We start from the raw sequence: 15,754 nt of genomic DNA on the forward strand, positions 1-15,754 counted from the left end.
CCAGATTCTAAAAATGGCATCTTTAACTAAGTTTTATGTCATTAGGGCAAACAAACAAACGCATCCCACTAAAACCCTCACCAAACCTCACATTTTTACCCCGAGCCAAGGCTACATCACAGTCAAGCAGCCGCCCTGTAAACAGGTGTCACATTCAGAAAATCTGAACCCAGAACAGCCACTCCTCACTATACTGGCAATAAGTGCTAAGTGTTATGCCACCGGACCACATTTGCACGCTTGCGTGCGTTTTTAAGGGGGGGGGGGAAGGATAACGTCAATAGTTTTATCTGCCTTTAGAACGCACACATCTGTAAATGACACGTCTCATCAATCATTCATTTACTATCAATAACATCAGGCAAATCTTAGAATTTCGACAAAAAATTATGCCGACATAACTTATTTATTATGTACTGGTTAAGATACAGAACAGGCAAACAGAAGAGAATTTTTTTTTTTTTAAAAAAAAGCATGATTAAGTAAACGTACGGGAGAAAAACATAAGCAAAATAGGATGTGAAACTCCGACGCCGAATATAATTGCAAATACAAGCAGGAATGGCTACACTAGCGCACGAAAAATATATACAAACATTCGTCCCGACTTTCTCAACAGAATCCATTCCCCTATCCACACTCTTGATTTTGTTGGGATCCGTGAACTACTTCAAGTGAAATGTTTGAATGTTTTTCTCTAAAAAATTAAGAAACAAACTACCCCCCCCCTTTTTTTTAAGGAGTGAGAGGGGAGGAAAATAGAGGCGATTAAGATGCAAGATGGATTATCTAAGGTTAATAGTAACCCCTCAGCGTTCAACATGCTAAAATTCTTTGATAAGATGTAAACTATAAGTACCTCATACTATGCACATATCATCGAAGGCAAAGCAAAAGGGGTAAACTGCTAGATTCATTTCTAATAAGAAGCACCTTGCCCAGTGAAAAAAACACTCATTCACCCTCAAATTCACGTTCGTCGAAGGGAGATAACAGCATAAGACTAAACATGACCAGGACATGTAGTCAAGTCCCCTGCCAGCTATAATTTACCGAGTACATGTACTCACAGGACAACTAACAAAGGCGAGCTCTCCGAGGACCAATCAAACATACATCCCTCACGCTGTCTGAAAGTTTGTTGCAGAAGTGCTTGCATCCTATTTCTTATTCATAAATTTACATGTCCATATCCCTGTGTAAATTGACCTGCAAATGTATGGAAAGGAGACAGCGGCACTCTTTTTAACGCGAGTGTGAGACCATGACGGCTTCCTTGCTATGGCAACAAAGTTGATTAGTTGTACGCCATGCCAGCAACTAAGGTATTATCCTGGCGAGCCATGGCAACAGAGAGGAAATGAGTGTGAGAGTCCAAAGTATGTATTGCACACACATGCACACACGATTAAAGAATTTCGGTAGCGAACAATGCAAGATTTCCGCTACGAGCGACAAGCTGATGACGGTAATCACTAGTTTCAATCGAGTGACGAGCACAACCACAAACAAACCTTTATAACTCTTCCTCATCTCTGAAGTACAAAAATGAAAAGAAAATGGAAATCCCAACATCAAAAGTTGTTGATAAAGACTCCTAATGAAATTATGACGGCCCAAAAGTCTTTGGCCGCCAGTTGACAGGCAATGCACCAGGCATAGCAAGTTCTATTACCAATAATCACGAAGAAACAGAATACATAATAGCCAATGAGTTGTGTGAGCACTCGATTTTGCTGCAAGACACGATCACGACAAAGTCACCCCAGAGCTTATCTCTTTAGAAATAATTTAGCCGAAGCCTAATACTTGGTGAGGAATGAAAATACTGGTTGCAGTCATAAACAAAAACTGCCCAGTCCAGAAACCAAGGCAAGCCTTTATACAAACAAGAAAGTTCAATTTTTTGTAAGTCCAACTAATCATTCTTCATTTGATACTTGGTATAGTATGCAGACTTAAGTTATTATACCCACCCACCCAACCCCCCAAAAAAGATAAAAGTAAAAACGCAATTACTCTTGAGTATTAACAATTGTATGCACGTCTTAAACTCTTAAAGAACTGCAATCTGGACTACCTACAAGGAGGATAGGGTGCTTTCAGAGAAATTGATATTCTGCTTTAATTTAGTAAAAACCGTATGGGTGGGATGGATCGTATCTGATAAAAAAAATAAGCAGCAATGAAACACAAATATGAGAAAGACAAAGCCTACAACTTGTGTGTTACCCTTTGTTTCAGCCGATAGATCGAATACTTTTGTCAGCATCTCAGCTTCAATACTTGCTTAAAATACTGTGCCAATTTCTACCTTATGGAGTGCTTACAAACACTATGCATGATTGAAATCCATGAAGTCTCAAACATGCTGAAGATGAATCGAAAAAAAAAAAATTCACCAATAAGCACGGCATCAGTAGACATGGCACTTTGCTGATACCTGTTGCACGAAAACTTTAATTCAGTGGTATGTCCTTTGATACTCTTTCTTGCCTAACATCCCAAATTTTTCAATAAGCATAGTCCCCTGCACCACTATAAAAAAAAATTCTTTATTAAACTGAATATCCTCTAGCAGCATACTGTTCTGTTTCTAAAATATCATTGTTTACAGATATATAAAAGGGACAAACACCATTTTTAAGTGAAGGTCAACTGTGATAAAAGGTGCAGAAAATTTTTAATCGCGCATAATATGCAATGATGAAATGCCAAGGTTTCAGAATGTGTTATTCAATGTTTGAACCTTAAATCATCTAGTCGGTGAATGAATTAGAAAACACTTCTCCAGACCCTGAATGATGCCGAAATAAGAAACACTAAACGTCACATTCCGCATGTACTTTATATTATGTGTGTCTTACATAAATGACAGTACACTGATTATGCCATCTCTCATTTGTCATCTCCACTCAGCAAGTACCAGCGCCTGGTAATCCTGAGCTTGCATAAACAAAGGTATCAATACAAAAGCTAAACAAGAATTTGAAATGATGTAAGCAGAAAGGCAGCTTTCATGAAAGCATCAACAATAAAAAGAAAAAAGCATACAGTACTTTATTCCACAGATGTGGATGTCTTAAAGAGGCATCATATCTTTCACAAGCCATGCACAATTGTAATCTTTGAGAGAAAAAAAAAGCCTATAGTCTTTCCGATCCCAGAAAGATGTGAAGAGAAAAGAAACTAATAAAGAGAGGAAAAATTTGTGAATGAAAGCAACTTTTGTCCAAGATATCATAATTATGCATTCAAGTTACTTTTAATACCTTACTGCACATCCCATAAAAAAAGCAAATTATTTGTCTAAGACCTTGGAATAAATTCTTCTGTCTATGCACCAACTTTGTGCCCTGCACCTAAGCCAACAAATCCCCGTATTCCTATGCTTACCCACAGTCTCCCACACTAGAACAGTGTGAGTGAAGGAGACAAAAAAAAAAAGGGGGGGAGGGGGTTATCAGGTGTTAAAAAGCCAAGTTGCTGCTATACAGCTTTTGAACAAAAGCTGACTTAGCTTTGTTCGGTAATGTGTGTATTCAGTCCCGCCACTAGGATGAATGCAGGATCAGGTCACACTCTTTGTGTGACTGTTGCTACATCTGGGTCAAAGAGCATGAAGTGCATTTGGTTCAGTGAGCAGCAGTTAAAAATGTGACTTTATATGGGGTGTTCAAGAAGTTGACTACATGATGCCTCGATACCTAAACCAGACCTGACATCATGCTCTATGTCCCAATCTGTGTAAGACCTGTCCTGCCTGCCTTTCTATCTTACGACCACTGGAAGTTACCCAGCTCACAAAACAATGCAACCCCCTTTCTTCTTCTTCTTGGTTTGAAGTGCTGCTCGTGTTGCTGTTTCAAAAACCTCCCTCACTCCTTCCTTGGTCTTGGCTGAACACTCCAAGTAGGAATAGGCATTGATCTTCTCTGACATTGCACGCCCTTCTTCTGGACGCACCGGCTCCTGCTTCATCTTCATCAACTCACGTTTGGTGTTTTCATCGTTGCGTAGATCTTTCTTGTTGCCAACTAATATGATGGGAACATTGGGACAGAAGTGGCGAACCTCTGGCGTCCACTTTTCAGGGATGTTCTCTAAACTGTCAGGGCTGTCGATGGAGAAACACATTAGGATGACATCAGTGTCTGGGTAAGAAAGTGGTCGCAATCTATCATAGTCTTCCTGCCCTGCTGTGTCCCACAATGCTAGCTCAACCTGCATAAAAGAAAACATTCAACAGGTTTACAGCAAATTAAGAATGCAATGCTGGCTTCAAAAGTAGGGTCATGACAACTGCCAACAATTAAAACTCTCTGAAAATGATGAGATTTTAATTTGACTGCATAAATAAAAACAAAACTGGCTCAAGCCCGATGATAAATTACATCAAGATATTAAAACAAAATTATGACTTCCTACCAAACAGTTAAGTACAGAGATCTGACTGATAGTCTGATTTAAAAAGCTTACAATTTAACATGTGTCAACAAACTCATTTTACTTTGTTACATCTTAAATTGAAATTATATTTACCACTAGCAGGGGCAACCATGGTACAAACTGATTTTTTAAAAAAGATTTGTTCTGGTGATATACTGACCAGAAAACAAATGAAAGTTGATAAAGACTAAAGACAAAAAATATTTTATAACTTTGCCTACCACATGAAAGATAACCTTTACAGACTGAACATTACTTTTCACTGTGTGTGACAAAAATTTAATGCCCTTGTTTCAATCCCCCTGAAGGTAAATCTAGCACACAACTGCCTCACTGAAATAAGGTGTTTCACTCATATCCTAAATTTTGTTTCATATATGTACTTAGTCCATTTCTTTGCAGTTCAAGCTAAATAACTGCAGTAAAATTCTTCTTCTATTTTAACTATTCGCTCCTAATAACTTGTTTGCAAAACCTTTGCACTAAACTTGTTCCAAGAAATTCTTCACAGGATTTGACTCTCACAGCTAAAGAATCATTCCTCTTTGGCTTTATAATTGTTTACACTGATGAAAACTGCAGTCAACATTTCCAAGATGTATTTATATATTACTCATTTGTACCTACTGTTTCCAAAACTTGGAGAACCAACATTAAAACCAAGCATCTTAGACCCAAGAATCACTCAGGTTAACAACTATTGTCTGCACAATTTATATAGACTATGTTTGTGGGTTATAGTTATAAGCTGGAATATGGTCATGTCATGACTAAATGAGACAGGAATGAAAGGTGACAAAGCTTTTGACATCCAAATTTAAGACATCAGTAAATAAAGTTTAAACTAGTGATACAAATGTGTGACCTGCAATACTTTTTCATGCACCGTGTGACGGTTTTTAAGAAAACACAAGCTATTATTGTTATATAAAGTAAATGGTCATAATTATACTTTCAGGTAGAAAATTCATGCAATGTTTTGGCATTCCAGTCTTATCCAAATTCTCTTTTTTTTTACCTACTTTAAGGTAGGAGCATTACTTCAACTATTTTGACTTGCATGGTGAGAAACAGTAGTTTAAAAAAAAATTAGTTTAAGCTGCATTCACCACCTGTCTCTCAAAACCAATGCATAAGAAACATTAAGACATTCTGGGCAGAACACCACCAAACTCTTTTTAAAGACCATACGAAATTGATTTATTCTGTTAAGGTTAACGTAAAATCCACTGCTGTGATGGCAATGGAGATACAACAATGATACAGGTACTACAGGACATGCTTAATGATAATTAGTCATGTACAAGTAGTACAGCATAACAAAAAACTCAAGCCATGTTGATACACACATGTACACTTCCTCAGAGACTTTGAAATCCTAAAGTGATCCATGGAAAAACGCCCACAATAACCACATCCATAGTTTCTCACCTGTTAGTAAGTTCTCTGATGTAAATATGAAAACACAAGACTATATATGAATGCGTGCATGTGTGCACCTGTACAGATTTGTGTTTGTGCTTCCAATGATGTATATAGTGGGTCAAGCAATAATGTTGACATGTAGAGGGTTTTAAATAGATGAGGACAAGCAGATGGAAATATGCTGTTAGAAATGGAAACGGCAACCTGTGCTTTAAGACAAAGTAGCATGACAAGCATTCCATTTCCTTGAAACTTCAACTTTATTCACCTTGCAATAATGCTGTGGTTCAAAAACATGCAAAACTAAGGTTTTGACAAATTCCCCCCATCCCACCATAGTCTTTCGAATCAAGATGTTCAGCCCTAGTCAATAATACCTAATCAGTTTTAACTGTGTTTCACAGCTACAGCCATAACTGAAATAAGCAGGAAAAAAGTCAAACAATGGATTTATTCTGAAATGGTATTTTATATTAGGAATGCTTTTTTTTAAAAAAGAGAAATTGCAGCACAGCAAAGTGACAACTTTAGACAACAGATGTCCAGTATTATCAAGATATATCAATAAAGGCTACCAAAACATTAAACCGTGCCATGAAAAAAGGTTTTTTCCATAGGTTTACATCTGAATAATCTAAAGTGGCAGAGAAAATGTCACTAGAAACAAGACTAAGAATTTGTATGCCCTACCTAGTACCTTACTGTTATAACATCCTTCATAAATTTTATTTAAAATAATTCCAGTAAATGGGATGTACATAAATAAAATGTGCTAGCTGTGCAAGAATATACTTTAAAAAGTGAACTTACTTTTTATTGCACTTTACTGCCTGCACCCTTGTAAATAAAATATGCACTGTGTAAGATCATGCATCAGCGAACCATGTATGTGAATGTATGCAAGGTGTCGAGAAGAAAAATGTATAATTACATACTTGCCAGATGATTTGCCGATGGCCGAACTAATTATATTTTTTTTTAAACTGAATACACAGTAAAAGTAGTGCTACCTCCCTAAAGATCCTTCGTTAAATTTTCTAGTAAAGTTTCTGGGTAACACTCTAAAAGTCTCTAATGACAATGTCAGACATCTCATTTTGCACGGTACAAACAGTTTATGTTTCGCTTGAAAACACTCCTCACAATCTAAAATGGTGACAAAAAGTTATCATTAAGCTCAGCTCTCAGTCGTACACATCTGTCCAGAAGAACGGAAAATTCAGACAAGTACAACAAAGTTTCCTGCACATTTACAATCTAAAGCATTTGAAAGAAATACATAGACTAGCGCAAGTATTTATCAAACTGCATTGCTTCTCATTCAAGACATGCATATGTCCAGTATTGGATCCAGTTTGTTACACGTACACTTCCAATACTACAACAAATGAGGAGCATACAGATGAGAATAGTCATAAAATGAGATTTCTCTTCAAGCACCTGATATTTGTGTTGGTGAAGACAGACCAAGAAAGAATCGAGCATACTAACAAGGAGCTGTGGCTAGTGGAATATGAAAATAACATATCTGATCATTGTCAGATCTTCTGCCGGATGCAAAAGGCAACTTAAATTTTGCATCTCCTTATTTGCAAAACAAGAAGGGAGAAGAGGAAGAGAACCAAATCCAGTTGCTGGTGGGCACTTCTCTGTCCACTCGAGCAGTGCAGAGCTACGGACAGTGCCTGAAAAGGCATTTGTAAACGCCTGCCGATAGCATAAAATAACCTTTCGGCACTGTTGTGGTGACAGCCATTGTGTTTTTAAAATGGTTTCTAGTAGGTAGCCCAAACAGTGCAGAGCCCCTTATGCCTTTCGTGGACATGAAGTAAGCCATGTCCTTAGAGTAATGTGCATTTACTGCGCTTCTTTTTCTTGCAAATGAGAGCTGACCGAGTAGCACACTCAAACACCTCGCGTACGCCTTCTTTGGTCTTGGCTGAGCACTCCAGGTATGCTGCAGCTCCAATTTTCTCAGCCATACCTCGGCCTTCATCTGGTTTGACAGGCTCCTGCTTCATCTTTTGTAGCTCTCGAATAGTGTTGGGATCACTTCTCAGATCCTTCTTGTTGCCCACAAGAATAATAGGAACATTAGGGCAAAAGTGTTTAACTTCAGGAGTCCATTTTTCTGGAATGTTTTCTAAGCTGTCCGGGCTGTCAATGGAGAAGCACATGAGGATGACATCTGTGTCAGGGTAGGACAGTGGCCGTAGTCTGTCATAATCTTCTTGGCCAGCTGTATCCCATAATGCCAATTCAACCTGAAACAAAGCATAAATATTTACATCATTTGATGACCAAGAACTTTCACTTTAGACCCAATAGTTCTTTCTATTGGAAGGAAACTATCATTAGCATTTCTCATTTAGGACCAATTAAAGAATCTGCATACAACTCACTCAAATGTTTAAATATGAAGTTGGCAATACTTTTTAAATTTTTTTTGTTCAAGAAATGGCGTACCCTACTCTCAGACAGATACTTAGATCTGAATTAAATGCAAATTGTACACCTGGAATACAGTTATTTTTAACACCAGTCACACTGCTCTCCACCTTCTCCATTCAAAGTCTGGCACAATGGTTCTTGTTAGACATGCATGCTGAACACTTCTTGTTACATGTGATTATAGCAAAAACCATTTCTACAGACTGTATTGGTATTATTTTTACTCAAATCATCATGCTAGCATTTTCAGTAACATGCATCAGAACTTTATATACTTCACACACTTTTAATTGCTCAAATTAATATGAGCAGTCTTTAAAATAAGCTGCAACTACAAACACTACTACTAAAGCAACAAGTTCCAGTTATTATGGATGCAAAGATGCCAGTCTATTTCATCTGAAATCAATGTTTTAAAGGGATTTATGCCACTGGCAAAAGAAACTATTAAAGAAAATACCTATGTTCCTATACAGAACTATAATTTTATGGGGAACAATGTATAAAGGTAAAGATCAGGTGCAAGACACCCATAATCATTACCTGCACTATGAAAACAATGCAGAAAATATTCTATCCCCACCTAAAGTTTGTCACTCAAGATAGAAGCCAAACTCAACACAAATTATGGGTTGTAGAATTTTCTTATAATTTTCAAGTGACACCACAGACTCCCAAGATGATAGCAAGCTTGCAACCACCTTGGCAGAGTTACAGAAATGCTGCATGTTGCTAGCAAGAACCCTCAGGTATGTGCCACACAATTTCAATTCAAAATACACTAACAAAAAGTGGAAAAAGGTGTAACACAATCAAAAACAATTATGACAAATCATTTGTCACTGAGGTTCAGTGTCAATGTGGCAGGTGCACATGCTCTTGCATTGTTGTAATATCAAAGATGTGGGACTGCCATGAAAGTATATGCTGCTAGTAGCATATCACCTTATCAGCATTATTTGAGCTCAATATAAGGTATGTAGTAGGCTTTATAAATTCATGCCCCTAATGCAAGCCCATTACATAACTTCATGAAAACTGCTGTGGATATTATATGCTTAGAGTCTTTTAAGAAAATCTTAGTATATCACTAAATTCTTACCCAACCCTTTTCAAATATTACTAACATCAGTGGTCAGTTGTATCCTTAATGCTTTCCACTGTAATATTACTTCCCCCTTACCACCTTTTTTTTTACATCAAACTAAGCACTTGGCATCACCTGCCAGCATGTTTTCATTTGATAAAATAACTATGTGACCATAAAGCATCATGATGATGGCCCCATGTTTAAGATTCTATTCTAACCAAAGCACTGTTTATTCAGGAGTTGTGAACTATGTGGCAAAACCAATAATATAACCAATTAAGAATCTGCTAATTACATAATAGCCAGTGCTCTAATCAAACAGAATGTAACAAATACACTTGTCACATAGCCTTCTGTTAGCAAACTGAGACCTGATGTGCACTTTGCTTAACCATATACCAGACTTGCTAAACACTAGTGTTAAGGTGAATGTGTCTGCTCAATATTGTGCCATTTACTGGACTGAACAGACACAAAAACTATTTATCTATGCTTTAGGTATCTTGAAAATCACAACACTGAATTTTAAGAGCATTTGCTTACCATCTACAAATGTGTCGCAAAAATTGTCTTCCAACCTTTTGTTACTTCGATCTGGGATAACTTACTATTTTTGCATCATCCATGACAAAACCAGTGCAAAGGAGAATACCAGATTTGTGTTACATAGTAAAAGGTTTAAATTTACGAGAACTAGAGAACAGGTCACATATTTAATAATTACAAAGTCTCTCTCAAATAAACTAAAGTTATCTTTTTAAATCTGACTTTAAAAAAGTATTCACAAATACACCAATCACTAAATTTAGAAAAAGAATCTCTTTGAAATTTTAATTTTACTTTTTTATCACCAAGGTTGAACCTTATAACACCATCAAATGTCATTGTATTTGCAGCCAAGATAGGCAAAACAAGTCAATGTACCATAAAAGTCATGATCTTTTATTTTAATCTACATAAAGTGTTTGAAGTGTTAGCCACATAAAGTGTTTCTTTGTGTCATGCCAGCCTAAGGACCTGTTGTAGTGTTCCACAAAGTTTACATCCAATATAGATATTCCACACAATTGCAATATCTGTCTTTAAAAGCATATTATTGTGCATATTAATCGACATACTATCTTTGCAATGGCAAGTTTGCATAGAGGAAAAACAAGATTTTTCATAAAAGCATCAGCTATTACATTTTATCTCACCATTAAGCCATAGCAATATTTTTCTGATCTAAGTAAGAACCCTTTGAAAAAGTATTTCTTCCCATCAAAATTTAAAAAAAAAAAAAAAAACTGTTGATGAGGGCTTCAGAATGCTAATGTCAATAAAAACTATAAAATATAGTAAGAAACAGAGTCTGACAAGTGGCCTATAATGATTTGTCTTTCACTATCCCAAATTTTACATCCCAAATATGGTTCTTAACTGTTACTATTAAAATATATTTGTCTGTTAATCTGTGGCAGTAAGGCTTTTCTAGTGTTTAATGTTAAATGCCAAGCACACTTTTCTGCTAAAGATCTAGGTATCTCTGTTTTGATGCAGTGTAGGACAAAAGGTATTCACAACTGCTGCTTGTATTTGCTGTTTCTAATGCTCAGAGACTAATGTAATTTCTTCAACTGCTAAACAGGCAGAAATTCGTTAAAAACTGATCAAGATTTTTAAGCTAAGAAACTAAGCCACAAATAAAATCAATTCTTTTAGGAAATGTTTCAAATCAGCTAAATCATTAAATGTCTAAAAGGCAATTCTCAAATTCAAGCCCTTCCCTCCACAAGATGTGTCCATTTATGAAAGTTACACATATACATTGTTTTGGTTCTCTCCTATTTATGTGCTCTGTATTTTCAGCTATTACCCGATGCACAAATAACTCATACCCTCCCAATAAAACATAGCATCCTCAAATACTTCTTTTAATGACCTTCCTCAAATGCACCATGCAAATAGAATGAACTCCCATAACATGCACAATCCATTCAAATAGTATAAACTGGGAAACACAACATAATTGGAATCAAAGTCACAGCTGTGAGTTCCACTGAACAACTGCAAAATAAAATTGTGACGATCTGTAAGCAGGGTATGGTGAAATTTTGCAAAATAGATGGGACAGAAAACAACAGGCAAAGATATTTGAGCAACAGAACACCAAACTCAAGGCATGCAGGAGAAAGAAACTCACCAAGCTTGTGGGCCGCTTCGGATTTCGGTGAAAATAACTCACACGACCATCTTCTTGACAACAAGCCACCGAAAGCACGAGATATCTCGCTCACATATGGAGTCAAAAGGAAACGACACGAACTGTGACACCACCACATGGCCTGGGCTTTTGAGCCCAATAAACCTTTTTTTTTAGTGTCAAACACAAACATGTGCAGACAGACATAATCTACAGCCACTTTCGTGGATTGTCTAATTTTTGAAACACGATCTCTGTCATTGCACATACCACTGTACAAGCAATAACAACACAATCTAACAGTGCACATCAAATAGACAATATGCCAGTAGCCTTTTATTTACTCACATAAATCTAACCTACTGTGGCAGAGACTTGGTCAAGAAATGGCCTAAAAGAAAGCATTTCATTTAACATATGTTTGAACAAAAAAATACAAATACCTCAAAAGTTTATTTACCTGTTTACCATCTACTTCTATGTCTGCTACATAATTTTCAAAAACTGTTGGTACGTAGACTTCTGGGAACTGGTCCTTGCTGAACACAATGAGCAAGCAGGTTTTGCCACAGGCTCCATCACCAACTATTACCAACTTCTTCCTTATTGCAGCCATTGCTACTTACTGACACTGCAAACAGAAATTAGAACAAATTAACACATTTCTACTGACTACTACCATAGTACTCATCTTCATCTGACTGTTTCATCTAAAAATTGCTGTGAAATCAGTAATGAAAATAACATAACAAACGAGGGTTAGGTTGGAGGTGATAGGGTGGAATAGCAAGTCCTTTCTACTTGCAAAGAGTATTTGTTGGTGATCATGCAAGCATTTTTCATAGTTACTTATTCTCAGCAAATTTGATTATCATTAACTTTGTTACAGACTAAATATGGTTGTAAAGTAAAATATATATTTTTAGAATTTATGGGAAAAAACTTACATTCTGCCCTACAAACTAATGTCAGCTGACTAATAAAATATTTTAAAGTCTTCCTAACACAAGCAAAAGACTAATGTAATTTCTTCTACAACTAAACAGGTAGCAATTCAAAAACAGATTTTTATGCTAAGAAACTAAGCCATCATTAAATCAAGTCTTATAGGAAATGTTAGCTTAATTTTATACAGGAAACCACAGCGAAAACTGAAAGGACAGACAGTTGCTGGTGACTTTTTATATTAATTACTGAAAATGTGTTAATGACTCATAATCGGAAGGCTGATCTAAATGTTACATCTTCATCCAATCGTTTTCTAGGCATCGATGGGTGGGGCGAACTTGTACCATTGTAGATTATATTATAATAATTATAAGTTCGACCTACAGTCAACGATATGTAAAGATATCAAATAAAGACGCCCATAGCAGAGGTATAGTTAATTACTGTCGGATTAAACGTTACATTTTAAACACACGACAACAGTTTACTACGTCCCTCTGCAGTTAAATCCTTTTGACTACTGTATGCGAGGTCGCCATTTTGCAATTTGTGCAAGTGCAAGTTCACCAGCTATCTCTGGATTATCACTAAGAACGCAACGTCTCAAATTTACCAGCGATTCAAATCTGAAAGAATGTGTGCAATGGACTGCACAGGATATGATGGATTACCAAAGGTAAAACATGAACTGAAGAAAACCGACAGGAATTTGAGCGAAAGGCTACCGGCGATGATGTCACCAAAATGGCGCCGACCGCACGTCTGCTGGCAAAAGACTACCGGGTTTATCTTAAATTTTCGCCAGTCTTCCTCGAAACTTATTCTTAAATCGAAACAGTCTGGAAACATTCACTAAACGTGTTAAGCTGCGACTGTGTAACATGCAGGCTTACAAAGCTTGATCTAAATACATTAATAACAAAATCCGCACATCTATGCTGCAGACATTCGAAAAAAAACAAAAATAAGCTTCTGCAAACGGCAGAGAATAATAAATCGTTTAGCCAAAATGTTTTAGAACCTACTATATTTTATTTAACAGAAAACTACACCAACTCTTTACCTTATATCCTTCGTTCGCTGATAAAAAGCATCAAACTACTGCTTTCTTTTGAGATGTCAGACATCAACGGGCAACCACACCTCATTAGTCAGTAGAGGGGGATCTGATAATAAAGGGCGGAATTTTGACGTCAAAATAGGATACTGGGATATACTTCCGGGGAAACATCCAATGAAACAGCACCATTACAAAAGCGAAAGTGAAGTGTTTGTGGCTATCGCAAGGAAGCAAAATGTCCCTCAAAATCATCATTGTCAATGCACGATCGGATACAAGAAAACTATTGACAGTTATTGTACGTTATTGCACAAACTAACAAGTTAAAATTCAGGAGAATAATTAATTGGAAAGCGAAAACAACACTAGCAAACAAAACAATCTCAAAACGTCAATAACTCTAATTGTTAGTAAAACAGTTATTTATAGGTTAAATCTTTCGACGTTACAAATAACTAATGGTGGCAGATGGATGATTTGGTTTGTAGAACATAAGTTTTAAGAAAATAATAAATGGAAGAAGTTTTCTAAAACTGTACTGCTTTACATATGATCAGTGCATTTGAACCTTCACAATTAGATCGATCGGAGTCGGAATATAACATATATAAGCTGATCGACGTGCTTTCTATCGGGACCTAAAACGACCCTTACAACAGCAAGTTAAACAGGTTTCCCTTGGTATGATGAGAATATAGATGATAATTACTTAAACTATTTTTTTATATTATGCTCTGCTTTATATCTCCCTTGCAAACTGAATTTCATTAAAATAGTAGTGAACCAAGTAGAAACAGAAGACTTAGCAGTAGCTATATGTCCAAATCAAATTACTCTTGGGGGGGGGGGACAGACTATATAAGGCACTAACTTGGTGGATAGTGCAGTTTGTACTATCTGGCTGAGAGCTCATGCAACTAGTGAAGGCAGAATAATATACACAATTAGAGGAGGGAAAGGGGGAACCACACTATCAAAAGTAAAGGCCATAGTGGCACATTAAATTGGTCGCACACAATTTATTGTCTGACCATTCAAAAAATGGCATATAAGCCCCTTCAGGAACCAAGACTGGGCTTCCTGTCTGCACAATGTATGGTCTACAATTAGGTGATCAATATGACAATGCACCTGCAGTGTGCAGAATTAGTATCAGTTTATGCAAAATCTGACATGGTTGTATGTACTGTCAGTCAGCATGCCTAAAGGAGAGTTGGAAGCAAATATTAGTAATAATCCTATTATTTATGTAATGTATTTCCCCACATGCAGGCAAGCTTGGTGTGCTTTACAAGAGACAGAGGGCAGTAGGGAATGAGGCCATATCACAATCACACAAAACACGCTCACATGCGCAGTCAACAATGCCAAGAACATGAAGGAATGCAGAGACAGCATGGAGAAAAAGGACAGGGTAGACCATTTCTCTGAACTGCTCCTCATTTGATGCTTTAATTTAGTCTACTCCTTGCTACTCCTTGAGAAACAGGGCCGCACATAATCTCTTCTAGACAGGAATCTTCCAACCAGGTTATGGTACTGTTGCGGTTTCTGAAACAGCTTTTTTATTATTTTTTTTTTTTTAAATATACAATATATGAGTGGGTCGTTAGTCCAAAGCAAAACCCCCAAACTGGAGGGCCAGGGTGCAACATTTTAATCTGGCCTCTACCCTAACAGACCTGTTCGGCTTGGAGCACAAAGCTCATTCCAACATAGCTCTGGGATCGACAAGGCCCGCACACCACTACAAGATAATTTGCACCTTTTGGTGGTGGCCTCGTTTGATGATCATCTTACTCTTCCTGTCACCATAACAATATATGGACACAGGATTTATGAATCACACAGAAATGACATGCTTTCTGCTTTGTCTTGAATAATGTTCCAATTTACAATTTAACGGTGATGTTTCATCATAGAATATTCAATGCAAGAGAGAGGAAAAGTGTGCATGTTTTTGCATGCATGCACATATATGCTCATAAACACTGCAACATTACTGAGATAAAAAGGATGTATTTCTTTTTTAATCCTGTGTATTTAAAGCTGAAACTATTCAACACACAGGCTTCTATTCTCCTCATGTTCCTGTGCATTTATCCCAGCAGAAATGCATTTACATCTTGGAAAATATCAAACAAAAGTA

At 36.8% G+C, this 15,754-nt stretch overlaps 1 protein-coding gene across 1 annotated transcript; it reads right to left on the bottom strand.

Annotated features, from left to right (window-relative positions):
* Positions 1-368: 368 nt before the first annotated feature.
* Positions 369-13,754, bottom strand: LOC112565237 (ras-like GTP-binding protein RHO). The gene is made up of 4 exons (XM_025240593.1): positions 13,609-13,754; positions 12,058-12,228; positions 7,760-8,138; positions 369-4,229 (listed from the first exon to the last, which is right to left on the bottom strand). Exons 2-4 carry the CDS (start codon positions 12,211-12,213, stop codon positions 3,802-3,804), a joined length of 963 nt encoding a protein of 320 aa, XP_025096378.1. The 5' UTR covers positions 12,214-12,228; positions 13,609-13,754; the 3' UTR covers positions 369-3,801.
* Positions 13,755-15,754: the final 2,000 nt, after the last annotated feature.

The sequence above is a fragment of the Pomacea canaliculata genome, linkage group LG5, assembly GCF_003073045.1.
Source record: "Pomacea canaliculata isolate SZHN2017 linkage group LG5, ASM307304v1, whole genome shotgun sequence".
Taxonomy (NCBI): Eukaryota; Metazoa; Mollusca; class Gastropoda; order Architaenioglossa; family Ampullariidae; genus Pomacea; species Pomacea canaliculata.